This window comes from Hirundo rustica, chromosome 6 (genome assembly GCF_015227805.2).
Source record: "Hirundo rustica isolate bHirRus1 chromosome 6, bHirRus1.pri.v3, whole genome shotgun sequence".
Lineage (NCBI taxonomy): Eukaryota > Metazoa > Chordata > Aves > Passeriformes > Hirundinidae > Hirundo > Hirundo rustica.
Window position 1 is genome coordinate 2654650 of NC_053455.1, and position 26319 is coordinate 2680968.

The window sequence follows — 26319 nt, forward strand, 5'->3', positions numbered from 1 at the left end:
CTCCAGTTCTCTTCCAGGATGCAGCACTTCTGTGCTTTGCAAGATTTACATCCCTCTCCCTCCCTGCTGTAATTTCTCTGTCTCAGACACATTCCCACCCTCTCCTCCTGTTTATGGGAAGGGGAAAAACATTCAGGACATAAAGCAGCTGCCCACGGCCATCAGCCTGACCCTGCAGCTCGTTCTGTGTTCCAGGGAGCCCCTGGCTGCAAGGCTGCATCCTTGGAAGTGCCTGACAGGGGATTTTCAGCTGGGAGATGATGTGAATCAGATGTGGTCCCTCCAGAGGGCCACCCAGGGTGGGGCACAGCAGGGATGGGGGCTGGAGGTGGCCCTGTCCCTCTGGAAGGACGGGCAGGCTTCTTCCCAGGTTCGTCATTCCCAAGAGCTCTCCTCACCCTCGCTGCCTCGTCAGGGGAAAAGCAAAACTCACAAAACTCTTTCCTCAGGGTCACAGCAGCTCTCTGCTCTCCTGCCTCAATCTGCTGAGAGCCGTTAGTGATACCAGGAACCTGGTTTTTCCCCAGTGTCCCAGGTGAGGTCTGGCCATCCCTGCCCCTGGGTGAGCAGGAATTAGACGGGCTCATTCTGCTGGGACCAGCATCCCATCTCCACTGGTGGGGAAGAGCTCAAACCTGAGCTCAGTGGGCTCAAATGCTCTGAAACAAGAGAAGATGTGGAAAAGAGGGCAACTTTAGATGGGACATTGGGAAGGAATTCCTGGCTGTGAGGATGGTGAGGCCCTGGCACAGGGTGCCCAGAGAAGCTCTGGCTTCCCCATCCAATGGAATTTTTCAGTGCCAGGTCAGATGGGGCTCTGAGCAACCTGGGATAGTGGGAGGTGGGGATTGGAATAAAATGGGATTTAGGGCCACTTCTAACTCAAACCATTCTGGGATTCTGTGATGATGGTGGAGAGATGGCACAAGGGGAACAACAAGAGCCACTGTTGTCATCCCATTCCCTGCGCCCAGTTCGGAGGGCAGTGCGGTGCCTTTCCTTGGGATCAGGGAGCTTCACTTTCTCTGGGCAGCCCTGCAGTTCCCCTGTGGCCCCAGTGCTTGTTCCTGAGCTGTCCCAGTGCCTCTCTTTGGGACACGTCCCCAGGCAAAGGACTGATGGGAGTAAATCCCAGCTGGGATCACTGGTGTGAGTCAAATTTCTAACCCAGATCCTCTCCCATTTCTCACCCCCTTCTCCAGGCAGGAAATCAAAGCCCAGCTCACTCATTAGGGACGGACCAGCTGTTGACTAAAAGCCAAAAATAAAACCCAGAGCAAATGCTTTATTTGCTCAAACTGCTGCATTCTCAGAGGAGGGGGAGTGGGAGTTTTGCGAGCAGAGGCTTCCCACCAGCTGGGAATCTGCAGCTTCACCAGGAGCTGACAGCACAGGGGAGCTCTGTTACCAACTCTTTGTCTTAGCTGGGGATCAAAGGGAAAATTTCCTGAATGATTTCAATATCTGACAAGTTCCTGCCTACTTGAGCCGCTGTGAAATATGGGATTGGCCTTTCTGAGCCACTTGGGAATTCGGGAAATATTTTGCCGCTCCTGTGTCAGGCTAAAAAAAGAAAAACTCCTGAAGCTGCAGCTCCACGGCCTCTTCCTCGGATCAGACCGAATGCTGATCACACTGATGTGAGCTCCCTGGCAGCTTTTCGGGGATGAATTTGGCATGTTGAGGTTTCAAGTTCTTTTTTAACTGGAGTTTCCCATCCTCTCCCCCAACAGCCCATCAGCAGGGCTGTTCTCAGCTCCCACACCGGGAAGGTCCAGGTTTGCATCCCCGAGGGATGGCAGACCTTCGGCCTGGGAAAAGTCCCCGTTTGCATCCTGGAATTATGAAAACCAGACGGGAGAGCTTAAAAGGAGCAGTTTCTGGGGGGAAACCGAAGCCTGAAATATGTGGAACAGCTGGAGGGATGCAGGGGATTTCAAAGGGAAGGCTGGGATGCCGATGGAAACGGGAGCAGGCGCCGCTTTGCACTGGTGCTTACGGGAAGAGCCGCGGGCAGGGGGTGGCACTGACTTTATTTGTTTCGGATCTATAACATCCAGCAGATATTTATGGATCTTTTATCCCTTTAGTGCCTCGGGGCTGCAAATCAAAGCACCCGGGGCTCTTGTGAGATCGAAAGCAAACAAATAAAAGCCCCGCTGGTCTCCGGAAAGGTTTGGAGTGCGGTCACTGATCCGCCTGAATTTCATTAGACCCATTACACCACTCCTGGTGCCGTCACTCTGGAGGGCTTTGGATCCTCACCATCCCTTCCTGCGTCGGAGATGAGGGATAATACACCTGGGAAATGAGGCTTGTCTGAGCCGGATGGAACCGGGCGCATCCACAGCCGCGCGTGGTTCCAGCTCTGCGCTGGATCCCGGCTCTGGCGACACCACGTCTGGCTTTCCTGCATCCCAGTCAATTCCAGGAAAATCCCTGGTGGTCCTGAGTGCCCTCAGAGGGTTCCTCTGTGGGACAGGTCAGGGTGAAAGGTGCTGCTGATCCCAGCCCTGGGCTGCTCAACCCCACGAGGGGCTTGGAGAGCTCGGCCAAGGCAGGGCGAGGTCGGATAAAGCTCTCGCATTCCCCCTCGGTGCGGGCACCGGGAATTTGGGAGATGAGTTTGCACACAGCCAGGGAAAGTGCTGCTGGCCACCCAGGAGCCCCTTCCCGGCCTGAAGGCTGGAAAGTCTCCAGTGTTCTTCCCCAGACGCTGCCGTGACTCATCCTTGGGTTATTATGGATTACTTGGAGGAGCTTTTTTCAGCCCCTGCCCACCACAGGAAAGCCCCTGGGGCGGCCATCCCAGGGCAGGAGGAACGGGAGGGTTTTTGGAAACCCTGGGTTTAGGGAATGTCCTGGGCATAAGGAATAACCCAGCTCCTTTTGGAGCGCTCAGGGATCAGTTTGTGTTCGAGAATCGCAGTCATGGAACATTTTGGGTTGGAAAGGACCTTAAACATCCTCTCCTTCCAACCCCGACACCTTCCACTATCCCAGCCTGCTTCAGGCCCCATCCACGCAGCCTTGAACATTCCCAAGGATGGGGAGTGGTTGTCCTCCGCCTCCCCACAAAGCAGCGGCTTCCCCAAATGTCCCTTTTCCATCAATTCCTGTCAGCGGGATATCTCCATAGCCAGCTCTCACCCCCTCCCTGCTGGGGAGATATTTCTTTTATTGCCGTGTTTTTAAAAATATCTGTGCGTCTGCAAACCTCTCCCGCGTCCAAAACCCCGCCGATCCCGCTCCGGCACCGGCCCATCTGCAGGGTATTAAATTACTTGGGGCTTAAAAGGCCGTAGGAATCCCAGCCGACCCCCACGGCCATGCCTGGCTCACGCAGGCATCCAAATCCCCTGCTGCATTCGAAGAAGTGCATTTTCAGCCTGGCAGCCGGTTTGCATCAGTACCTTGCCAAAAAGTGATTTATTTTTTCCTTTTCCCCTCCTCGAGGTCCTGGGGCGGGGTCAGCAAGGGAGGAACATCGTCCGCCTGGCCCTGCTGCTGTTGGAGGGCTGGAGCTGTCCCATTTTCAGGCGTCTCTGCCACTTCTTTTGTTAAAGCGAGGTTGGAACTTTGAATCTCCCTCCCCATCGTGTGCTTATCACTGGAAGCTGGAAGTGATTCCACTTTCCCAAGCACAGCAGCCGGTTTGTGGATGCCAGGCGGTCGCAGCGCTTCCTCCCCGAGGCTGAGTCACCCCGAGGCCTGGGGACACCCACGGCCTGGCTTCTCCTGGGTTCTGCTTTGGGTTTTCATTTGAATTACTCCTTTGATTACCCCAAAGAAACCACAGCCAGATTTCCCCGTGTCAGCAGAATCAATCTCTGTGTCTTCTTCCAGTGCTGGAGCTGCAGGATCTGGGATTGGCTGTGCCTTGTCTTGCCGAGGCCCTCCTCATCCTCTGCTGCTGGGTTTAATGCCCAAACATCCCAAACCCACCCGGCCTGTGATTTCCACATCACTGGAACCCCTCTGTGCCCACCACATCCTGGTTTTCCTTTGCCTCAGGATCATGGAGCGAACAACCACAAACCTCCTCGTCCTCGCTGCCGCCTGTCCCTGAGGTGGATCATCCTTCCCTTCCCGTGGGCTCCAGCTCTCACCATTTCCCTCCTTAATCCCTTTTCCAGTGTGCTCCTCACGCTTCCCCCTCAGCCCTGTCCGTCCTCAGCGTGTGGCCATTCCCATCTGCGCCGTATTTTATCTGGTGTTCCTCCAGATTTGGGGAAAACCACATCGTTTTTTTTAACCCCCCTCCTCTCCAACATCTCGTTACCGCTTGCATCTTTTCACCGGAGGAGAAAGGAAGCTTTCATCTAGGAAAGATCCTGGAAAACCCAGCAGGCTCCTTAGGATCACCTCAAACCCCGTTGTGACCCTTTCCCCGTTTCCTGCAGCTCCGGCACCGCTTCCCACCCGGCTTCTCCCAGCTCCCACCCTCGGGGGGCCGTGTGGGGAAGGGCTGTGGTTGACAGCAGCCTCTGCCTTCCCACGGCCCTTCCCCGACCTCCTCTGCTCTTCTGCTCGGCGTTTCCTGCCCCATCATCTCCCCCGGCCGCGCGTCCAGGCCGAGCCCTGCCGAGGGGACGCATGGACCGAGGCCGCTCCATCCATCTTCTCCCCCACCTTTTCTCCTCCCCATCCTGCCTAACCTCAGGCCGGGCAGGAGGAGGTGTGTCACCGAGACACACAAAGCAGTCACACGCAGACAGGAGATTTTCGCAAGGCAGAGGCCCTTTTGAACTAGCTCCCAGCTGAGAGAAGAAGAGAAGCCCCTTTGTTTATTTCTTATATTTTATACATTTGTGGGTCCAGCAGAAGATTGGCTTTTTGGGGTTTCCACCCCTCAGCCTCAGTGGCCAGACCAATTGTCAGTTACAGTTGTTTTCAGGTTAGAAACATGCAAACAAAGGACAGAGAATGAAAAACGAAGGATTTGTTTATGTTACATCTGTGGGAAAAGGTAGAAAACTGCTCTTAATATTGTACAATAACTAAAAAGATCTGACTCCATTTAAAAAAATCAAAAGGCTTAGAAAAACCAGGGTAACAGAGGTGAATATTTTTCGGGGAGCCATCCCCATCGCACGCCCGGCTTTGGAGCAGTTCCAGCGCTGCGTGCCGGGAGCGCGCTCGCCGCCCTGCGCTCGCGCGGCTCGGAGCTGCCCGGGCTTGCCGCGTCCCAAAGAACGAACCCGCGGGTGTGGGGCGGGATTGGGAGCACCCCTGGCACGTCCTGGGCTCTGCTCCACCCTGCCTGGGCTCCCTTTGGAGAGGGAGGGATCGCCCCAGCCGCACCAGGCCACCCCTTGTCCGGGATTTTATGGAGGAAGGGCGCGGCCCAAGAATGGGAGGGTGAATTTGCGCCAGGGGAGGCTTAGATTGGGGATTAGGGGAAATTCCTTGATGGAAAGGTGGTCGGGCACTGGAATGGGCTGCCCAGGGTGGCACTGGAGTCACTGCAGGGAGGTAAAAGCTGTGTGGGTGTGAGGACATTGTTTAGTGGCGGCTTTGGCTTACATCCTGTGATCCCTGAATCCCTGGGCTGCTTCCCACTGCCTGGCCAGGGAGCGGGATCTAAAGGGGACCCAAAGGGGCTCCAGGAGAGCTGGAGAGGGACTGGGGACAAGGGATGGAGGGACAGGACACAGGGAATGGCTTCCACTGCCAGAGGGCAGGGCTGGATGGGAGATTGGGAATCAGGAATTGTTCCCAGTGAGGGTGGTGAGGCCCTGGCACAGGGTGCCCAGAGAAGCTGTGGCTGCCCCTGGATCCCTGGAAGTGTCCAAGGCCAGGTTGGACACTGGGGTTTGGAGCAGTTGGGACAGTGGAAGGTGTCCCTGCCCATGGCAGGAGGTAGAACGAGATGAGCTTTAAGGTCTCTTCCAACGCAAACCATTCCAGAATTTTATAACGTTTTGTTGCTTTTATTTGCAAATAGGGCAGCAGGAGGGAGCCCAAGGCTGGCATGGGATGGCTCCATCCTACAGGAGTTGTTTATGGCCTTTCCATACCACAGTTAGACCCCAAAAACCAGGAGTGGCAGCTGAATGTTAAATAAAAGATTTGACTTTTATTTAAAATAAAATGTATTTGAACATAAGTCTTGATACCACGGACTACGGGAACGCAACACTGGTTATTCCTTGGCATTAGGCGGGCACGGGACCCCTCCTCGTTAACGTTAACGTGGGAATGGCTTAATGAACCTGGCAGTCCTGGCCCCAGGGATCAGCTACTGAGGGTGTTGTGGCACAGCTCTGGAATCCCCTTTAACTTAGATCAAAATTTACTGGACTGAAATTGTCATTTTTGTGGGTTTTTTTTAATTCCTTGGTTTGTCCCCGTACCCCTTCCAGACATCCTACAGTTACTGCTGATCTATGCAATATCCTAGCTGGCTTGTGAGACTAGTTACAAAAACTGTACAACTTTATAAAATTTGTGGGTTTTTTTACATTAGTTACACAAAAACCTTTACTTCATAAACCTTTTACTTCATATCGTAATGAAAAAATTTGCATATCAGAGGCAGAACAGTGACTATGCTGGTGAATACTAAAAGTGTCATAATACAATACGGTGTACAAATAAAATTTAAAAAAAAAAAAAAAGAAGAAGACAATATAAATGATTATCAAAAGGCAAGTTAAACAAATAAAACCAAGCTATAACAGACTAACAGAAGATAAATCTTCGAGGCCACACAGAACTATCCTCAAAGTCATGTCAGGCACCTTCGGAGTCCTGGTGTAGTGTGAGAGGAGAGATGGCAGCTCTGCTCGGGAGCAGGACGACTTCAAACAGGTCAAATGTACAGAATAAAAACACACACACACACACAAAAAAAAGGAAATAAAACACTCATGCATTAAACATGATAAATAGACTTCATATAGGTTAGCCCCGGATGGCTTTGCAAGAAGATGGCTTAGAGTTGTCTTCCAAAAAAATTGGCTTTTTAAAGTCAGTTAAATCTTTATGCTGATCTGCCCATCAGAGTCTGGATCTGCGGGTCACCCTGCCCAGACACGGTCTGGTTATAGCAAATTAACAGAAGTGCTCGTTAGTGCACACAGATTAACTGGTCTGGTAATGCAAAAAAAAAAAAAAAAAAAAAATCAAAAAAAAAAAATGAAAAGGAAAAAAAAAAACAAAAAAAAAGTCAAACAAAACAAAACAAAACAAAACCCTACAAAAAAAATCCAATTAAAAAAAAAAAAATCTATTTCAAGCTTACTTTATTAAGCAGCATTATCTCAAAGGACAGCTTTGGAAAGTTAAACATGAATACGGCCGTGGGGGTTCCTGTGGGGCGAGGCTGGCGGGGCTCACACCCAGCCACTGGTCAGTTTGTAGAACATCTCCTCGTCCAGGCTCTCGTTCTGGTCCTTGGCCCGCGTGGACAGGAAGATGTAGCCGCCGATGAACTCGTGCACCACCTTGCAATCCACCTCGGTGCAGATGAATGACACCCGCACCTCGTCCGCGAACTCCACCGTCACCTGCAGGGCACACGCGGCTCAGCCCAGCCCTGGCAACGGCTGCTCCCCTTCGCCCCCATTTTCGTTCGGATGATTTCCTAGTGCCTAACGCAAAATTCTGTGGTGCCAATGTAGGAGTGAGCACAGAGGAGGCCAAGGGCTGGAGCCCCACAGCTGGGAGAGCTGGGAATGTTCACCTGGAGAGGAGAAGGCTCCAGGGAGAGCTCAGAGCCCCTGGCAGGGCTTAAAGGGGCTCCAGGAGAGCTGGAGAGGGACTGGGGACAAGGGATGGAGGGACAGGACACAGGGAATGGCTTCTACTGCCAGAGGGCAGGGATGGATGGGAGACTGGGAATCAGGAATTGTTCCCAGCGAGGGTGGTGAAGCCCTGGCACAGGGTGCCCAGAGAAGCTGTGGCTGCCCCTGGATCCCTGGCAGTGTCCAAGGCCAGGCTGGACAGGGCTTGGAGCACCCTGGGATGGTGGAAGGTGTCCCTGTACATGGCAGGAGGTGGAATGAGTTCATCTTTAAGGTCCCTCCTAACCCAAACCATTTGGGATTCTGTGAATGGTGATTTGGCCTTGAGGATCTCTATGAGTTCCTTCCTCCTTTAAATCTCCTACGACTCTTATTCATATATTTAGATACTGAAATACCTTTTCTTGCCTTTTTTTTTTCGTATTCTGTTTATTTACCCATTCACTTATTTATTTAAATTACCATTGCCCCTTGTATTCTCTCACGACTCAGGAACAATCCCCCAGTGTGTTTCCACCTCTCCATGGTGAGCATGTGGCCACACTTTCCCTGCTTCCAGAGAAACAGGGATTGGGCACAGACCTGTTGAAGTCTGGGCTTTCTTTCCACTTTTTTAAGTTGAATTTTGGCCACAGAAGTACTTTATGTGGGCTGGGGGAGCTCATTCTGGAGTGACTGAACAAACCATTCATTTATCGATGCTCTTTCTGTTCTTGTCCTCCCATCACTGACAGCTCTGCAGGAGGGATGGGATTCCCAGCAGAGTATCCAAACTGGATAATTGGGATATCAGGGCTTGCAACTGAGTCAAAACAATGACTCTGAGGCAGAGGGGGAAGCTGAATAACTTTTCCAGCAACTCTTAATGAGCTGCAAACTGCAGAACAGCCCTCACATATCCCTGGCAATTTTAATTGGGTGTTCTGCCAAAAAGGAGCCCAAAAATTTGTGCATCCAAATGTAACAGCAGGGGAAAAACCCATCTCAGAGCCCGGGGAAGTTTAAATGCTCGGGGTTTTTTGCTATTTACGTGGAAGTGTCAGTTGTATAGCAAATGAAAGGAATTTTACTATGGATAAGGCCCTGTATATTTGTGTTGTGGGTTAGGATAGAGCCCGAGCATCAGGGCTGAGGTTTCACTTCATTTAATTGTGTGGGGTTCAGAGAATGGAGAAAATAATTCCTGGCTACAGGAGAGAAAGATTCAGGGTTTTTTTCTTGAGGGTCCTACACAACTCCACTCAGGCCCAAAGGGGCTCCAGGAGAGCTGGAGAGGGACTGGGGACAAGGGATGGAGGGACAGGACACAGGGAATGGCTTCCACTGCCAGAGGGCAGGGATGGATGGGAGATTGGGATCCCTGGGAATTCCTGGCTGGGAGGGTGGGGAGGCCCTGGCACAGGGTGCCCAGAGAAGCTGTGGCTGCCCCTGGATCCCTGGAAGTGTCCAAGGCCAGGCTGGACAGGGCTTGGAGCAGCCTGGGACAGTGGAAGGTGTCCCTGCCCTGGCAGGGGTTGGAACAAGATGAGCTTTAAGGTTCCTTCCAACCCAAACCATTTGTGGTTCCAGGACTCCGGGAGAGGTGCCTGCCTCACTGACAAAAGTGCAGGGGGAGAGGACGGGGTGTCAGACACCATCTCACCATTTTGATCTCCCAGTTCACGTTCCACTGTTTCATGTTGCTGAAGCGCCAGGTCTTGACGGCGTCGCCCGTGCTGGCGTCCATGCGGATCAGCCGGTTGTAGGCGATGCCGATCAGCTCATCCTTCTTCCCACCCTGGAACCTGGCAGAGGGATTGAGAGAAACAAGCCTGTGAGACACAGAAACCCAGCAGCTGAGTTTACTTGTACAATCATTTTTATAAATCGGCGCAGCTCCTGTCTTTAATTTCAGCTGCGGCGCAACCTCCCCAGCCAAGGATGTGCACAGGGATGTGTCCTTCCCCATGGCAGGGGGTTGGAATGAGATGATCTTTGAGGTCCCTTCCAAGCCAAGCCAAGCCAAGCCAATCCAATGCAATGCAACCCAATGCAATCTGACCCAACTCAACCCAACACAACCCGACCCAATCCAACCCAACCCAACTCAACTCAACCCAATCCAATGAACCCAACTCAACCCAACCCAACCCAATCCAACGAACCCAACTCAACCCAACACAACCCAACCCAATCCAACGAACCCAACTCAACCCAACCCAACCCAATCCAACCCAACCCAACCCGACCCAACCCAACCCAACTCAACCCAATCCAATGAACCCAACTCAACCCAACACAACCCAACCCAATCCAACCCAGCTCAACTCAACCCAATCCAGTGAACCCAATCCAATCCAACCCAACTACCCAACCCAACCCATTCCAGGATATTTAACCCACTCCCTGTATCCACTAAGGAAACTCTCCCAGCCCAGCCCTGCAGCCCCACTCACCTTGCGTTGAAGTGCGTGATGCCGAACTCCGGCAGCGACTGCCAGGCTTGGATAAAGCGCATCTTGGCCTCGATGAGGCTCATCTGGGCCACGTTCTGGTGAGCCTCCAGGATGCGCGCCGTGATCTGCAGGCGGCGAGACACAGCGGGGTCAGGGGACCTCGGTTCCACCTCCGCTGTCAGACGCATGGGAGCGGCTCCGGAGGCGTTCAGAAGCCGCCGCGGATCCGAGCGCGGATTATCAATAATTCCTCCCCTGAGGTTTTATTTCAGCTCAGACCACTGAGCCCACATGGAGCTTCCCGTCTCCAGATACAGGGAAGCAAATACAGATCAGAGCTGTCTGGAGGCAAAGACCCACTCATGCTCTTGGGAACTTTAGGGATGTGAGCGAACAACAAGGCAAATTTCTGGTGTAGGGTCTCCAGTTTCACCCCACAAATCACTGGGGACCGTTATAAAAACCAACCAGGGCCCAAGTGTCACGGGGAAGATGCAGGTTTTGTTAGTGTTTTCACCGCTGCTCTCTAAACCAAAGGGGTTCTAGATTAAGTTTATTTTAAGTTTATCTTAATTTTATTGTTGCTGTCACTTACCAAGTCTCTTACATAGCCTGGCTGAAGATGGCAAGGCGAAATGATAAAAAAAAAGAGAAGGAGGCAGAAAGAAAAAAAAGCAATCAGAAATATGGCAACAAAGCAAAGAAAAAGTGTAAATTAACTGCAAACCAAAGGTCAAGCAAAAAAAAAAAAAACCAAAACAAAACCAAAACAAACCACATGCACAATTCCTTAGGTGGAAAAGCAGCCGAAGGGAATGTGAGGAGGGACAAGCGAGCAGAGATCGGCCGCTCATGCTGGCCCTGCTGGAGCACTGGAGTGATCCCAGCTTGGCTCTGGTGTTGTGGAGAGATGGTTTTGTTCCTGAGATGGTTTAGGAAGGATTTCAGGAAAAGGTTCCTCCCCCAGAGGGTGCTGGCACTGCCCTGGTTCCCCAGGGAATGGTGACATTCCCAAGGCTGCCAGAGCTCCAGGAACGTTTGGACAGCACTGCCAGGGATGCCCAGGGTGGGATTGTTGGCGTGTCTGTGCAGGGACAGGGGCTGGACTCTGATCCTTGTGCATCCCTTCCCACTCAGGATATTCTGTGATACTGTGCTCCTGCTGGGGGGTGAAGGGGAGGGTGAAGTTGTCACTTCAGAGGTGGGTTCACGTCCTCACTTTCCTCTCCACGTCTCTGCACAAACTCAAAGCCACTCCCTGACTGGGGAAGCTCGAGAGGAAGCTCAGGAGCTCACCCTGAGCTCAGCAGATCCTTCTGTTTGGGATGTGTGGAGAAACGATTGGGATGCTGCCTGGGATAACAAGCAGATGAAGGGAACATCAGCTGCGCTTCCCAGGGATGCGTCTGCTCTTGCTGGCTCTGACACCAAACTCAGGCAGGGCACCTGAGAGCTCTAAAAATCCTTATTTTGGGTCGGGTTTTATTTATTTTCATTTAGGATTTGGTGTTTCCAATCCCAACCTGCCAACCCTACGCTGCTGCTCGTGGAGACAAACATCACCCCAGTGAGTTTGGGGCTGGTGAGGATCCAGAGCCTCCATAAATCCATAGCCAATTCCCATTCCAGCACCTCCTGTGGGCCACATTGCCTCCTCCTCCCCCTCCTCCCCCTCCTCCTCCTTCCCTGTGCCGGGGCCACTGAAGGACCCTTGCGGTCAAATTCCTGACATTCCTGCGGCCTCCATCCCTCATTCCTCTCAGCAAACATCCTCTGCTGCTCCAAGCTTCGCCTCTGGCCACCAAAGAAAATCCTAAATCCACTGCTTAGCTGATGCCTGTGAGGGCCCTGGTGTCCACACCATGGCCACGTCCTGACTGGGATCGTCTCCACTGTGCCCATCCCCTCAGTTTCATGGATTTTATTTTTTATAACCAGGATACCTGCACAGTAAGCAAGTTTTCCAAGCTAATATTTTTCCAGGTGCCTCTCTTTTACCAGAAACTTAGAAAGTATTTTATATATATGAATATATATATCTATATGTATGCTAATATAGTATATTTATGCAGCCTCTCCTCCATCCAAGTGGATATAAAGGCTTATTCAGGAGAATAATAAGGGCTGTATAAAATATAACTCCACTGCCAGGAAATCATCGTGCTGTGCCAATAAAAAGTTATATTTTTCCGGCTTCTCTGACTTGCAGCCTTCTTCTGGGCTTGGAGAAATCATATCCAGCCCCAGCCAGCAGCCTGAAGGATTTAAGTCACCAGAAGGCCACGGAGCAATGCTTTCCTTATTTTCACTGCTGTTCTGACATATAATTCTCTTTGAGAAAATCCTGCATTTATTCCCAGTGAGGAACAGTTCAGCCCTGTCAGGCAGGGATCGGATGGAGCATGGATGGAGTTCAAGCACGAGTCACAGCAACTCAAAACCAAAGCAATGTTCCAAGGACTGGCATTTGGAAGTAGTGGAAAAGCAAAGAGAGAAATATGCAAACCGTGTTACAGCCAAGTGTGGATAAAGCACTGCAAGCAACTGCAACTCCGCTGATCCCGGGGATTTCTCCATGGATTCTGTGCAGGGGAAGGGGTTTTAACCCCAGCACCGGGCAGAGATGGGGCAGCTGGGGCCAAACCATTCCCGGAACGTGTTTAAAATAAGCACCAACCAATTTCAAATGTACTTCCAATTGAAGGCTCCCCGCCGTGTCCGTGCGCGCTTCGCAGGGCACGTGGCAGAATCCCGGTGCTGGGTGCCATCCCCAGGTGCTGGATCCAAACCACACCCTTCAGTCCCACCTCATTTTAGTAACCACGTGCATCCCGGTGAGTGAGAACATCCAAAACATCCAAACCACGCCGTGTTAAACACCAGCCACTGCCGGGACGCGCGTCCAGCCCAACCAACGCCAACGGCAGCCCCTACCTGCTTGTTCTTGTACTTCTTCAGGTAGCGAGGAGACACCAGGCACTCGGGGTTGATGTCGGTGTTGATCTGCTCCGGGATCAGCTGCGGGTCTGGGTTCAAATGCTGCATTTTCAGGAAGGACAGGATGTTCTGCACTTCCATGCCGTAGGAGCTGTCGGCCATGGTCTTGCCCTTGGAGGCCAGGCGGCAGGCGGCCATCCAGCTGGCGTACTGCGTCTCCTGCCCCCCAAAACAGGGACATGCGTCTGCCACAGCCATGGGGGGAGCACCAGACCCCTCAAGAAACACCCCGCGGAGCCCTCATTCCCCTCCCTGCCTCAGGAGGTTCCAACATGCCACAAAGAAGGGCAGAAACCCAACCAGAGCGTGGCCAAAAACCACACGACAAAGCCAAGGCTGATTTCCTGCTCCAAACTCACAGGTGACTTGGAGCACATTTGGAATGCTGAGATCGGACGGGTGAGAGCACTTTCTATTGGTTTTTTAAAGGACGGCACCTGAGGAGGACGGTGGGCAGAGGGTGAAGAGGTGGCCACTCCAAGAGATGAACTTACGTTGTCGCAGCGCAGCCAAATCTCATTCATCCCCTCCGCCACCGGGATCAGGAGCTTGATGTTGAACTTCTGACCGGAGATGTTCACATCAGGGGTAACTTCACATCCTGCAATGAGGGAGATGGTGTTTAGCAGTGGTGTGAGGAACTGTGATGTAAGAAGTGGCAAAGAAAGCGAAATTAGGAAAAGAAAGAGCAAAGCTCCCGGACTCAAAGGGTCTCCGGTGGCATCTCGGGTTTGTACCACACTTCCAATGGGATGAACACTCCACACAGCAGAGAAAAAACCTGTGTCAGATGTCCCTTTTTCCAAGTGTCAGGAAAACTGGGGGGAAAAAAATAAGACCTGATCCGAAAGCAATGAAGACAAAGCGAATGCGCACCCACAGAACTCCGGGATCTTGCCTGGAATCAGAAATGGATCCAGTGGCTGGCAAACACCCCAAAACCTTCATAAAGGATAGGAAAAGGTGACTGGATGGGTGTTGACTCTCCCCCCGAAACCCCTCAATGTTATTTATGAATGATGGGATGCCTTGAAGTGTTTCAGGCCAGGCTGGGTGGGGCTTGGACCATCCCGGTTTAGTGGAAGGTGCCCCTGCCCATGGGAGTGAGGTGGAACTGGACGGGCTTTAAAGTCCCTTCCAACCCAAACCATTCAGGGATTCCATGATTTGGCTGCTGCAGCCAGCAGTGAGGTGTGAGCATCCTACTCCTGGTGCCTGGAGAGAATTCCAAGTGGTTGTGTAAACACAGGGGGTGATGAACCCACCCAGCCACGGCGTCAACACCTCCTCCCAGATTTCTGGGAAGTGCCGGCACAGCAGATTTGTCAAAAGCTCCCGGAAAGGTCCTGGGGGCCAGGCCTTGCTCCCACAGCAGCCTGAGGTTGCCTGGCATCTCCCCTGCTCCTGCCTCCACCGGGAGCCTCACTGCAGCTCTGCAGTCGCCAGAGCAGGAATGCTTCACTTGACGTAAGGACAGCCACCGTAGGAATTTCAGCTCTGGAGTGAGGCTGCCCCCAACCAGCAGCGGGGAGAGGAGGAGAAATAAAGGCAGCAGAGGAAGAAAATGGTCAGTTCCTTCCAGTTTCTGCTGTGGCAGTCAATGCAATCCTTTGGATAACTGACAAAGAGGAGAAAGGCAGGTGGAAAGTTGGAATAAAGTTTGGAAGGTTCCCTCCAACCCAAACCATTCCATGGTTCTCCAAGCTCTCTTCCCAAGCTGTTGGGGGACTGGTGGTGCTTCCCCAAGGGATCACATGTAATCACAGTTAGAAGTCCAAGCCCGTGCCACAATATCAAACTCAGCCACCTCATTCCTTTAAACACCTTTACCCAACCCCGGGATGGAATTCTGAGGCGATAAAGCACTGGGAAAATGAGATGCAGGAGGAGCAGCCTATTCCTGGAATAAAAAGCAGCTTCTCTTACCTCTCAGGTTCATCTGGTGAGCAGGAGTCCCGTTGGATTCCTCTTTGCTTTTGTAGCAGGAGATGGAGGTATCTTTGAAGGTGCACCAGTAGGGCTTGTAGCCTTTCAACGTCAGCTTCTTGGGCCTGCAGGACACGTGGAGGGACACCTCACTTGGTCTGAGCTCCTAAAACAAGCTGCTCCCCAGGAAACCTCAGTATTTCCTCAGAATTTCAGCCCAGGCAAGCTGCTGTCAGCAGCCTGGGTTATTCCCACCCCTGCCATCCCTTCACTGCTGGCTGGAGGAGCTGACCTCCAGTTCCAGGCTCGGACTCTTCAGTCCCAGGGAGATTATTTGGGGCAAGGTGGGGGGAGCTGGAGAACTGTGCTACATAAACAGAGCAATCCATGAACCGCTGCAAAATCCGCCTCTCCAGCCACCACATGAAACTGGAACCACTCTGCTCAGGCTCCGAGGGGAAGCGGCACTTCCAAGGACGTGTCGGTCACGCACACGCCTGAGTGCGCTCCTTGTTTTCTTTTTAAACACTCCACAGCACAAAAGGTTCCGTTCTTTTCTACAGAAAGCGTGGATTCTGCTCGATTCTGCAGGAGAACTGACGGCCCTGCAAAGTGAAGCACCCTGAACTCATCCCAACACAAGCCCAGAGCCTGCACAGAGCTCCAAGTATCGGAATATTTTAATCTTCCCTGATTTCTAAGCCCTTTTCTAAGGCTGGATCTGCAGCCTCTCACGCATTTCTTGTATTTTCATCTCAGAAACAGCTGCTGAGAATGGTTTAGATGGGATATTGGGAAGAAATCCTTCCCTGGGAGGTGGGGAGACCCTGGCACAGGGTGCCCAGAGCAGCTGTGGCTGCCCCTGGCTCCCTGGAAGTGTCCAAGGCCAGGATGGACATTGGGGCTTGGAGCACCCTGGGATAGTGCAAGGTGTCCCTGCCCATGGAATGGGCTTGGAACGGGATGTTCTTTAAACTCCATCCCAACCCAAAACACTCTGGAATTCTATGATTTTAGCGGCCAAGGGCAGTAACCTGGCTGGCAGGGGAGAGAGAACCACTCCAAATCTGCACAGCCACAACAGGCACACACCGGGACACATTTATAGGAGTTAGATATATGGAATACAAGGGACATGCACTGCCCCCCCAGTTCTCCTCCCCAGCCAAAGTGTGACATCCAAAGCTGGGGCAGCTGCAGACATTGCACCATTTACATTGGATTTCTGGCACTAAAATGCCACCCAAGCCCCATTTTTAGGAGCAAACGGATTTCTGTGTTCAATCCGACCGCCTCAAACCCCAGCCCCGGGGTTTAGAGCTTGCACTGAGTGAGGAACCAGCAGCTTCTGGCTGCTCCATGCCCTGGCTGCTCCAATTTGCAGGCAATTAGCTCCCGGAGTGGTGCCTAATTTGATTGGCAAATCAGCAGATCAAGGGGAAGAACAAGTTTTTTGTTTGTTTGTTTGTTCAAGGGAGGGAAAAAACACCCACTGAGGCACAGCCTTGAAACTTTGCCCCAATTAAGCCAGACCACAAGCCCAGACAGAGGCAGAGACCTCGTTAATTCACCTCCGGAGAGGGAGAAGGAGTTTTCAGAGCAGAGAGTGCCAGGTTCTGGCTCCAGAACCAAACAATTCATAAAATAAAGGCTTGATCCAGAGCTACTTCACTGTCTGCAGCATTCCCTCCCCCCTTACTATCCTACAGCTCTGCTGCGAAATCCCATCAAGTGTTTCCAGCTTCCAGAACTTTCACTGCAGCAGGCAATAAATTGCAAAAGACGGTTGTGGCTGCCAAAAATGTTCCTCCAAGTCCAGACGCTGCCGTTCCCCGATTCCATGAACCACCAACCGAGTCAAAGCAAGCTAAAAAGACCCCTAAATCCTTGAGCAAGCTGGGAGAGGGGCAGAGTCAACTTAAGCCGCTCCTTTTGGCACAGAGAGACCGGGACCCTGGCTGGGCAGGATTCTTCCAGCCTCCTGCAGGCCAGGAGAAATCTTTGAGGGAGGTTTTTAGGTTTCACTCCTCATTTTAGGATGGTTTGTTCTCTCCTGGGCATTAAATGTGTTCAAGGAACATCCCAGCGCACACTGCTGCCTATGGGATGCACCAGAGCAGGAGAACACCTTGAATTTTATATTTAAGAACCGATCAACTTAAGTATCGACTATTTTGAATATCGTAAGGCCGGGAGATTTAAAAAAAAAAAAAAAAAAAAAAAAAAAAAAAAATTAAGAGGCAGGACCATTAATTATTCACAGCCATTACCAGTTCCACGAGCAGCACTTACTTGAAGACTTTAATGTAGTCGGCGAGCTCCGGGATGGAAGTGATGTCACCCTGGAAATCAAAGATTATCCCATTCACTGCGAGCAGCGGGACCAGGAGGGAAGGGCTGTGGTGCAGGAGCACCATCAGCGCCCCTGAGGAAGCCCCAGCACCTCCCAGGAGAAGCGAGCAGTGAAAAATCCAGGGCCCAGCTCTGCTCTGCTGTTTTGAAAGCAGAGGAGCAAGGCTCGGTTTTCCTTTGAGGAACTCCTGCTGCCGCTGGAGCCAATTCCCAGCCGCGGGGTCACCGGCGGTCACGGCAGCAGCGTTTGCACAGGGAATTTTCTCCTCCCTTCAGTTATTCCTGATGCTCCAAACAAAATGGGAAAGAGGCATCTCCACAGAGAACTGACTGGGGAAGGGATTTCTAAGCCTGGAAAGATTTTCTTTTCTCCCCAGAAATTTTTTTAAAATATTGAGTTTGAATTCCCTGTTTTTTTATTTTTTTTTTAAATTTTTGCATCAGGGTGGCACTTGCAATTCCCAGAAGCTGGAAGTAAAAAAAAAAAAAAAAAAAAAAAAAATTCGGGAGAGAGGGAAAGGCAGGATTGCTCCAGGAGCTTCCAGTAGCAGGACAGTTTACTTTCAGTCTGCAATGAGAAATTGTTTACAGACACCACAGGGAAAAAAAATGCAGAATCTAAACAAACAATCCAGTAATTGCCCATTATCCGTATTCAATTACTCGAATGCATCTGGAAATGGCTCCTGCTCCAAAGCCCTACGGAAAGGGATGGGGGATTTTCTGGATGAATCACTGTCCTCTTCACTCCTGTCTGGCAGGGACCGCTCCTCGGTGATGTGTTTCAAATCAGGTTTTGCAAAAGGAATTAGAAAATATGTCCTGGTGATAAAGATTTGTTGTTATTTCTGGTTTGTGCTGCAAAGCTCTGCTGTTGTTAATGCCAATAAAGCGACTCAGGATGGATGTAGCTTCAAAAAGACCCATCATAAACACTTAAAAAATTATATGAAGTGTAAAAGTGGAAAATTTCAAAGATTTTAGGGTTGGAAAGAGACGGTTTAAATGTGCAAAATGCCTGCAAAAGCTGTGCTGGGCCAAGGCTGACAGTACTGAGTCCTTTTAATACACTTTAATTTTCAGGCTTTATATTTTTAAAGGTGGAAAACCAGTGTTAAAACGGCTTCAACATCAAGAAAAAAAATCCCAAATGCTCTGAAAATACAGACCTAAGCTAAAATCCAGTCTAATAAAAACAGGCTTTCATGAGCCTAAATTAGTTCTGAAAATCCAGCAGCTGCTTTAGGTGCTGTAAAATGTGAATTAGAAACAGTGGAAGAGAAACCTCAACGTGGAAAACTCAGTTATTTGGGAAAGTCAGTAGTGAGGATAAAAAAAAAAATTAATTTCCATTTAGTTTTCCATTATTTCATCAGGAGGGTGGCTTGGTGCAGGGGGTGGATCATTAAGATCCTGGCTCCTCCAACACTTCCCCAGATTCTGCCCGAGGTTCCCTCTTTCCAGAACTATCCCTTGGTATCTAAAATTCCCTGTATTTTCAAGAAAATATTACTGGGGTGTGAGCAACATTCTCATCAGAATTAGAAGGAAAAAAAAAAAAAGGAAATAAATGAGACTGGATTCCCTGAGACTGGAAAAATTCCCTGCAGCCCTCACCAGGATTGTTGACGTCTTGCCACCTTCCAGGGTGATCTCCAGGTCCGAGAGCGCGGCGTCCACCTCGTCCACGTCCTTGTCACTGTGGTTCAGGTGGTTTTCCGAGGACATGATGGACAGCTTGTTGATGTGGTACTGGAAGGCAAGGCCAGGGTCACTCCTGGATGCTCCTGTGACCCCCAGGATCCCACGGGATCATCGTGACGCAGCCGCCACGCGTGGCAAGCGGAGTGGGAAACCGGAGTGGGAAACCAGGAGCAGAGGCCAGCAAATACTGGGAGGGTCTGCTGGGTCAGGAATGGCCATCTTGGATATTTCCAGTCCAAGGAGTCTCCAGGCACTGACCCCTGAAGGAGATCTCTAGACCTCGCAGGGCACAGCTGCTCTTTCCACCGGCCTGAGGTTGGAAGGGACCTCTGGAGGTCACCTGGTCCCACTCCCTGCTCCAGCAGAGCCACCTGGAGCTGTTGTCCAGGACCACATCCACCTGGCTTTGGAGGAACTCCAGGGATGGACACTCCACAGCTCCTCTGGGCAAACCATGCCAGTGCTCAGACACCTCCTGGTATGAAGTCACCTTCCCTCCCGTGTTCCAGGCTGTGTCCACGGCCTCTGCTCCTGCCACTGAGCACCTCTGTCCACCCCCCTTCCTGCCTCCCACCAGGGGTTTATGGATATTTGTAAGATCCCCCCATCCCTGGAAGTGTCCAAGGCCAGGTTGGACGGGGCTGGAACAATCTGGGATAGTGGAAGTGTCCCTGCCCATGGCAGCGAGTGGAACAAGATGACCTTTAAAGCCCATCCCAACCCAAACCATTGTGGGATTCTAAGTCTTTGCGTCTGTTTTCACCCCAGAGAACCAAAACATCCACAAAAATCTCACAGGAAGGACCGTGCCCAACCTACTCTGGAGCACTTGGATGTACACCGAGTCATTACGTTTCTGCTTTCCTCTCTCATTTTTGCTGGGAGGGGCCCTTGGAGCAGGCAGCCCTGCTCCTGAGGGGGATATTTCTGCATCCTACAGCTCCAAGGTGTGCCAGACCACACAGAACAGGGGCCTGCCATCCCTCTCATGGAAGTCAATAGCAGGTGGAGCATTTATGCCAAATGACACTGAGTATTTCACAAACCAGATAAATAAATAGTTCTGGGAAAGCCACAGATTATCCCCAGCTGGTTTGGGGGCAGAGAGCCAGGAAGGCACAGTTCAGTAACCCCGTGTTCGTATGGGATGGGTTAAGAAGGACAAAACTAAAAGTTAAGATAGACATAAACATGTTCGGTAAAAGCAGGTCAAGTTCTTTTTCATGAGGGATAATCAGTGGCAAATATTTAAATTCTCTCATAAACTCAAGTGAGGATCTGGAGATGGGAAATGATCCAACTTCGACCAGCAGGAGAAAGCCGAGCTCCCACCAGAGATGAGGTGAGGCTTAAAACACAATTTTAAACTGAAGAAGGGATGGTTTAGATGGGATGTCGGGAAGGAATTCCTGGCTGTGAGGGTGGTGAGGCCCTGGCACAGGGTGCCCAGAGAAGCTGTGGCTGCCCCATCATTGGAAGTGTCCAAGACCAGGCTGGAGCACCCTGGGATAGTGGAAGAGGGTTGGAACTGGACGCGCTTTGTGGTCTCCTCCAACCCAAACCCTTCCAGGATTCCATAATTGCGTTTATCAGAATAATGAGCAGAGAACACAATCGAGTCTAACCCAACCCAGGGACGTCTGGGGCCGTCTCTCACCTGCAGTGCTGCAAACATCATCATCTCCTCCTCCGTGCACTCGATCTCCTCCAGCAGGATTGCCCACTTGGACTGCTCGTACAGCTGGTTGATCCTGATCGCGTCGTACTGCGGCACAGAAACACGCAACGCTTGGAAAACCAGGAGCCCAGCCCAACACAAACCACCCCATCCACTGGAAGCCGTCCCTGCCCAGGGAAAGGGGGCTGGAATGAGATGGTCTTTAAGGCCCATTCCAACCCAAACCATTCTGGGATTCTGTGACCTCTCCTCTCAACACAACACTTTGATCTGAGACTGAACATCCTCTGCCACGGACAAGAAGTGGCTTTAAGAACCCTTTAAGCACCTCTAGCAACACCTAAAAACCCCTGGAAAACAGGAGCACAGATCCTGGGTTTGATGCCTGCACAACCAATTTTCAAACTCCCATGTTCTTTGGGAGATTTACCGACACAACGGCACCTCAGAGATCCGGGCACCCTTCGCTCCAAAGGACGGAAATTTCAAAATGCAAGTGGAACGAGGAGCTCCGTACCTTTGGATTCAGGTCAAAAAAGCTGTAGTACTTGAACCGGAGTAGCAAAGCCTCGTTTTCTTTCACCTCCTGCTCCATCAGGGATCGGGACGAGTCCAGCCACCTGTGAAATTGCCAACACGGGATAACGCACGCGGAACGCTCCGGCGGAGCCGCCACGACGCTCTCGAGAACACAAGGGAAAAAAAAAAAAGCCGGCGAACAACCCCCAAATCCTCGGCTCCTGAACTCACCCTTGGTTGATTTTGGCCTTATCGAGCAGCGTCTGGGGCTTGTACATTTTGGCTAAGGACTCCGGGGAGGTGACGGGCTGGCTCACGGCCAGGATTCCCGGGTTGCCCTCGGACAGGGCGCTGTCGCCGAACCAGGCGGACGTGGGGGACAGGGGGCTGCCGTCGTGGGCGTCGTAGGTCGGCGTCATCGTTTTGCTATAGAGTCCTGGGCTCGAATAGATATTTCCTACCAGCGAGGGGAATAAAAGCCGGGAATTAGCCCAGGGCCAAGCCCCGCCTGCTCCCGGCCACGCCGGCTCCGCGCAAACCCGGAGCCGGCGGGTGGAAAACCTTCCCTTTTCGTCTTTGCGCAGCGGGAAAACGCTGCGCCGCCTGTTCTCCCGTGTTCTCCCTGTCCCTCGCCTCTCTCTCGGCTCTTCTCCAAGAGCAAAGCTGGTGGAAAACTCATTCCAGCCCAAAGGATGGGAAAAGACTCAGGTCTCCCACACCGGGAAGCTCCTGCCCCATGAGTTTCTGTGGCACCTGGGATGTGAGTGGCCCCCGACTTACCGGTATTACCTGTTGCTTAAAGATTTTGGAAGTCAAGAGTTTTAGAGGAGCAGGAAAATAAACTAAGGGTGCAGCCAAAGAGACCACAGGCAGAGGGCAAAAGTCCTATTGAGGTGGAGCTCACCTTTGACGGGGCCGATGTAAAGAATATCGGTGCCTATAGAGAGGGAAAGAAAGGAGGGAAGTGAGAAGGCGAGAGAAAGTCACCCGGAGAGCAGGAGAAGGACAGGAGCCAAAAGTGAGTGTTTTCGGAAGAGGGCAGAACAGCACAGGTGAAGTCGAACCACGGTAATGGAGCGTCTGCAGCAGCGCTGGTGGCAGCAAAGCGACTGAAGTGACTTCCCGCTATTTTATTCACGTTATGAGGACGGCCGGGCATGGGAATGTGGCGTTCCCGGATGGAAAAGCTTGCTGAGGTGGCCACACAAATTCAGGATTAATGTGCTGGGTGGTGCGATGTGGTGCCAGACTGATCCCAAAAGCACATGTTATTCCCAAGCCTTTTGAAGCTTCACAGCTCGTACCAACTCAGAGCAGACATGAAAACACCCAAACGTTTAAAAATTATTAATTTGATGAAAAAAAAAAACCCAAATCCAGTTTGGTATCTCATAGCTCAAAGCAGCTGAGAGCTTAACAGAGAGGTTGTGGCTGCCTCATCCCTGGAAGCGTTCCAGGAGAGCTTGGATGGGGCTTGGACAACCTGGTCTCTGGAAGGTGTCCCTGCCCACAGCAGGGGGTGGAATGAGAAATGTTTTAAATCCCTTTTAAGTCCCTCGCATCCTAAACCATCCATTGAAACAGGGACACTGAATTTTTATAGAAATTTTTATAGAAAACCCAGATTTTCAGAATAAGGGAGGATCAACCACCGTCTCCTCATGCCAGGAGTTCCACTGCACGCACATTCCACGCACGTCGGGCCAGGAGCTCACCCAGCATCACCTGCTGGGCAAAAATCTGCCCACCAGAACCAGAAGGTCCAACACCACACTGGATTTTTGGGAAAGGGCTGTGTCCTTCCTAAATCATGAGCCTGCAGCTCAATGCACCCAAGCTCTCCCTCCCAGAGCCCTGCCGAGGGTGTTGAAGATGGTGACAGAGTTGAGACGCCACCAACAAGGCCTTTGGTGTCACCTCCTGCTGCTGCACTGAACTACCACCTTGGGCCACGCTTCCAAATCATCCCCCCAGCCCCATGGCCAAGGAATGACAGCAAACTCAGCTAGACTGGAAAACTCCAAGACCAAACCAATGGAAAAAAAAAACCTTTCTAAACACTCATTTTTCATGATGGGCATCCTGAAGAGCAGGAAGAACGGTGTGAATCAGCAGCACCAATGCCAGTGACAGCCAACATCGTGGCTAGGAAACTCCAAATAATGACAAACCTGATTCTAAACTGCCGGGCAGGGTGGAAAATGTAAGTGAAAACAACCAAACAAGGATGCTTTTAATGCTCCTGCTCGTTTTGCTGGCATCCCAGTTTGGATGAATCGTTTGGGGACCTGTCACCACCACGAGTACCTGTCACCACCACAGATCCAGCAAACCAGGCATGAGCAAAAAAACATCAGGAATGGTCAAGGGATGGAAAAATCACCTCTGTTTGCGAGGAGAAGGCCAGGGATCATTTCCAGGTTTTTAGACCAGGTGCTTGCACTTTGGGAGCTGGGACTCTCTTAGGGTCTCTTCCAACCTGAGCTATCCTGGGATTATAAAAGCAGCAGAAAGGTGCTCTCCCCATGGATTGTTACAGCACTGGAGCAGAGAACTCCAGAAAAAAAACAGCCATAAACCCTCATCACCGTCCATAAACCACTTCCCGAAAGAGCTCTTCCCTCCTCCCCATCCACCCTCGCTACAGCTTCAGCCTTCACATGGCTCGAGAACACAAGCCTGAGCATCAACTGGACCAACAAAAGAAAATTCCACTTTTTGCCCCAAATTCTGGGCGAGTTTTTTCCACGAATATCCCCCATATTCCTTGACCGAGTGTCTGCTCCATCAGAGCAAAGCTTCCCCTGCACTGTTCTCCTCATCTCTTTCTCCAAACACCTGAAACATCTCAAAAGAAGCTTCCCTTAGAAAATCTGCCCCAGGCAGGCAGTGTCATGGAAAGTTCCAGCAGAAATAGCTACAAATTTGGCTAATTTATGTAAACAAGTGACTACAGGTCTTCTAATGGAAAGTGTTGGGCAACACATCCTGTGGGTGTATTGACAACTCTGCCCACCGGGATTTAAATGGTTTCGCTGCCAGGTTTGGGGTGCTCAGTGACAAAACACTCCCAAGACAGTGAAATCAGCACCTCCTGAATTATTTAGTTAGTTTTCCAGAAGCTTTCAGCACACAAAGTGATGTTGGAACAACGCTAGAAATGATTTATTCAGATGAAACCCACGACTTTTATCGAATGGCACCTGAAGAGGCAGGAATTCAACCTGCTGTGAGTGATTTCATTCACAAGGAGAGCAAAACCGGCCAAGTGACTCACTGGAAGAGCCATAAATAATTAAAACAGACCCCAGCTTCTGCATACATTTCACCCAGAGGAGGCCAAGTCTTTCCTATTAATCTAACAGAGATGCTCTCTGTGAACATTGGCTGTTGGAAAGGCTTAGAATGGCTTTTCAAGATGAAAATGCCAAATGGAAATGAAAATTGACTGGAGCCTTGCCCGAATTCTCTGAGCCAGGAGTGGAAGAGGACAAGCCCAGAAGTATTTTTAAGTAGCTGAGAGGGGAAAGAGAGGGATCAGAGCAAAAGGATTATTTTTCCTTGTTCCAGACCCACGATGCACATCACTCTGCATAGCCAAAACCTTCCTTTCTGCAAGCCCTGTGCCACCACTGGCATTAACCACGCTCCACGACCTTCCCTGCAGCTGATTTAACACCAATTAATACAACTTTACAATTCCAAGGTGGTTTTTCTTAATTAAAGCTGCCCTGCTGCCCTTGGAGTGCTGGATTTAAACGCAAGAGCTTTGGCAGCCAGACACGTCTCTCCCGTTCACCGCCGCGGCTTTCTCCACAAATCCAGTTGGGATAAAGTGCTCCCACTTGGCCAAAATGATGGCTTTAAACTCCTGCCATTTGCCTTCAGACACCAGACTTCCAGCAGCCATGGAAAAAATGCTGAGAACCCCTTCTGCTTGCAGACACCTGCATCAATTTGCTGCCTGTGGAAACTCCATCAGGGATGTTACTCCATCAGAAATTCACTTCCCAGTCCTGCTCTGGATCTGGAATCCAGACTGGCCAACCATCCCCCCAGCAATAAAAGGATTTATTTAGCACGACAATCTACAGCTACACCCTTCATGTAAGGCAAGGCTAAAGCAATTAATGCAACGCTGCCCTTGCTGGGCTGTAAACACGGAGCAGAACGGTGGCACAGCCCAAACCACGCCAGGAATGTGACATTAGGAACGATTTCCCATTTAACTCCTTTCTCAGCGGGGTAAGGAAAGCTCTCAGCAACAGGATCTGAGTGTTCAAGTGGCCACACTCGGGCTCTGGCTTGTTCTGTGAAGCCTGGGGTTGCTCTGCTCCCGGGAGTGCGTGACAGCTCCAGACATGCATCCGTGCGACCGAGTGCTGCAGCCCGCCAGGACTCGTGCCATGGATTTGGGGTCTGTTTCTTGCACAGACCTTAAGAAATTCAATCAGCCCCACGTTGCTGTGCCAGTTTTTCCCCCGTTCCCATTTTTTTTCCCCCCAGCTCACCGGACCCCGGCGTGATCAGTGGCCCCTCCAGCTCGAAGGTGTCGTCTTCACATTGATCGTCCAACTTCTTCTTTTTTTTCTTTGATGGATCTCTGGGTTTCCTCAAAAGGGAGAGTTCTTCTGGATGCCTGATGTCTGGAGGGGAGAATGGACCGCTTTTATAATGGAAGGATGGAAAAAAAGGAGAAAAAATGGGAAAAAAAGGGGATAAAAAGGGGAAAAGAAGAATATCCTTCCATTAGGAACAACGTCCAGCCAAGTCCAATATCTCCCTTGGATGAATTTCCTGCTCTGTAATGGTTAAAAATCAAGTTGAGGACATTTTCCCTGCAAGCCTGTTGGAAACAAGTACTGTCCTTGGCTGGAAAGGTAACGCAACATTTGGATAAAATGTGGAACATTTGGATAAAATGTGGAATTTCCCAGGCACAGCCACTCAAATGTAAATG

General features: G+C 51.1%; 1 protein-coding gene across 5 annotated transcripts in view; it reads right to left on the reverse strand.

Moving 5' to 3' along the window:
- Positions 1-6057: 6057 nt before the first annotated feature.
- FERMT2 (FERM domain containing kindlin 2) overlaps positions 6058-26319 on the reverse strand; it is a 50465-nt gene continuing 30203 nt past the window's right edge. The window contains exons 3-17 of one of the 5 annotated variants that reach the window (XR_005701292.2): positions 25871-26005; positions 22264-22296; positions 21591-21816; positions 21358-21460; positions 20820-20927; positions 19076-19210; positions 17399-17448; positions 15107-15231; positions 13675-13781; positions 13118-13339; positions 10779-10799; positions 10184-10308; positions 9391-9532; positions 7247-7511; positions 6058-6803 (exon numbers count right to left, since the gene is read on the reverse strand). Coding sequence is in view for 4 of the 5 variants with exons in the window: in XM_040066826.2 (XP_039922760.1) it covers positions 7338-7511; positions 9391-9532; positions 10184-10308; positions 10779-10799; positions 13118-13339; positions 13675-13781; positions 15107-15231; positions 17399-17448; positions 19076-19210; positions 20820-20927; positions 21358-21460; positions 21591-21816; positions 22264-22296; positions 25871-26005 (1706 nt within the window). In the remaining variant the exon portion in view is untranslated. Of the gene's footprint in view, positions 7512-9390; positions 9533-10183; positions 10309-10778; positions 10800-13117; positions 13340-13674; positions 13782-15106; positions 15232-17398; positions 17449-19075; positions 19211-20819; positions 20928-21357; positions 21461-21590; positions 21817-22263; positions 22297-25870; positions 26006-26319 lie in introns of all 5 variants that reach the window. The other 4 variants (XM_040066826.2, XM_040066825.2, XM_040066827.2 and 1 more) reach the window with 4 other exon arrangements.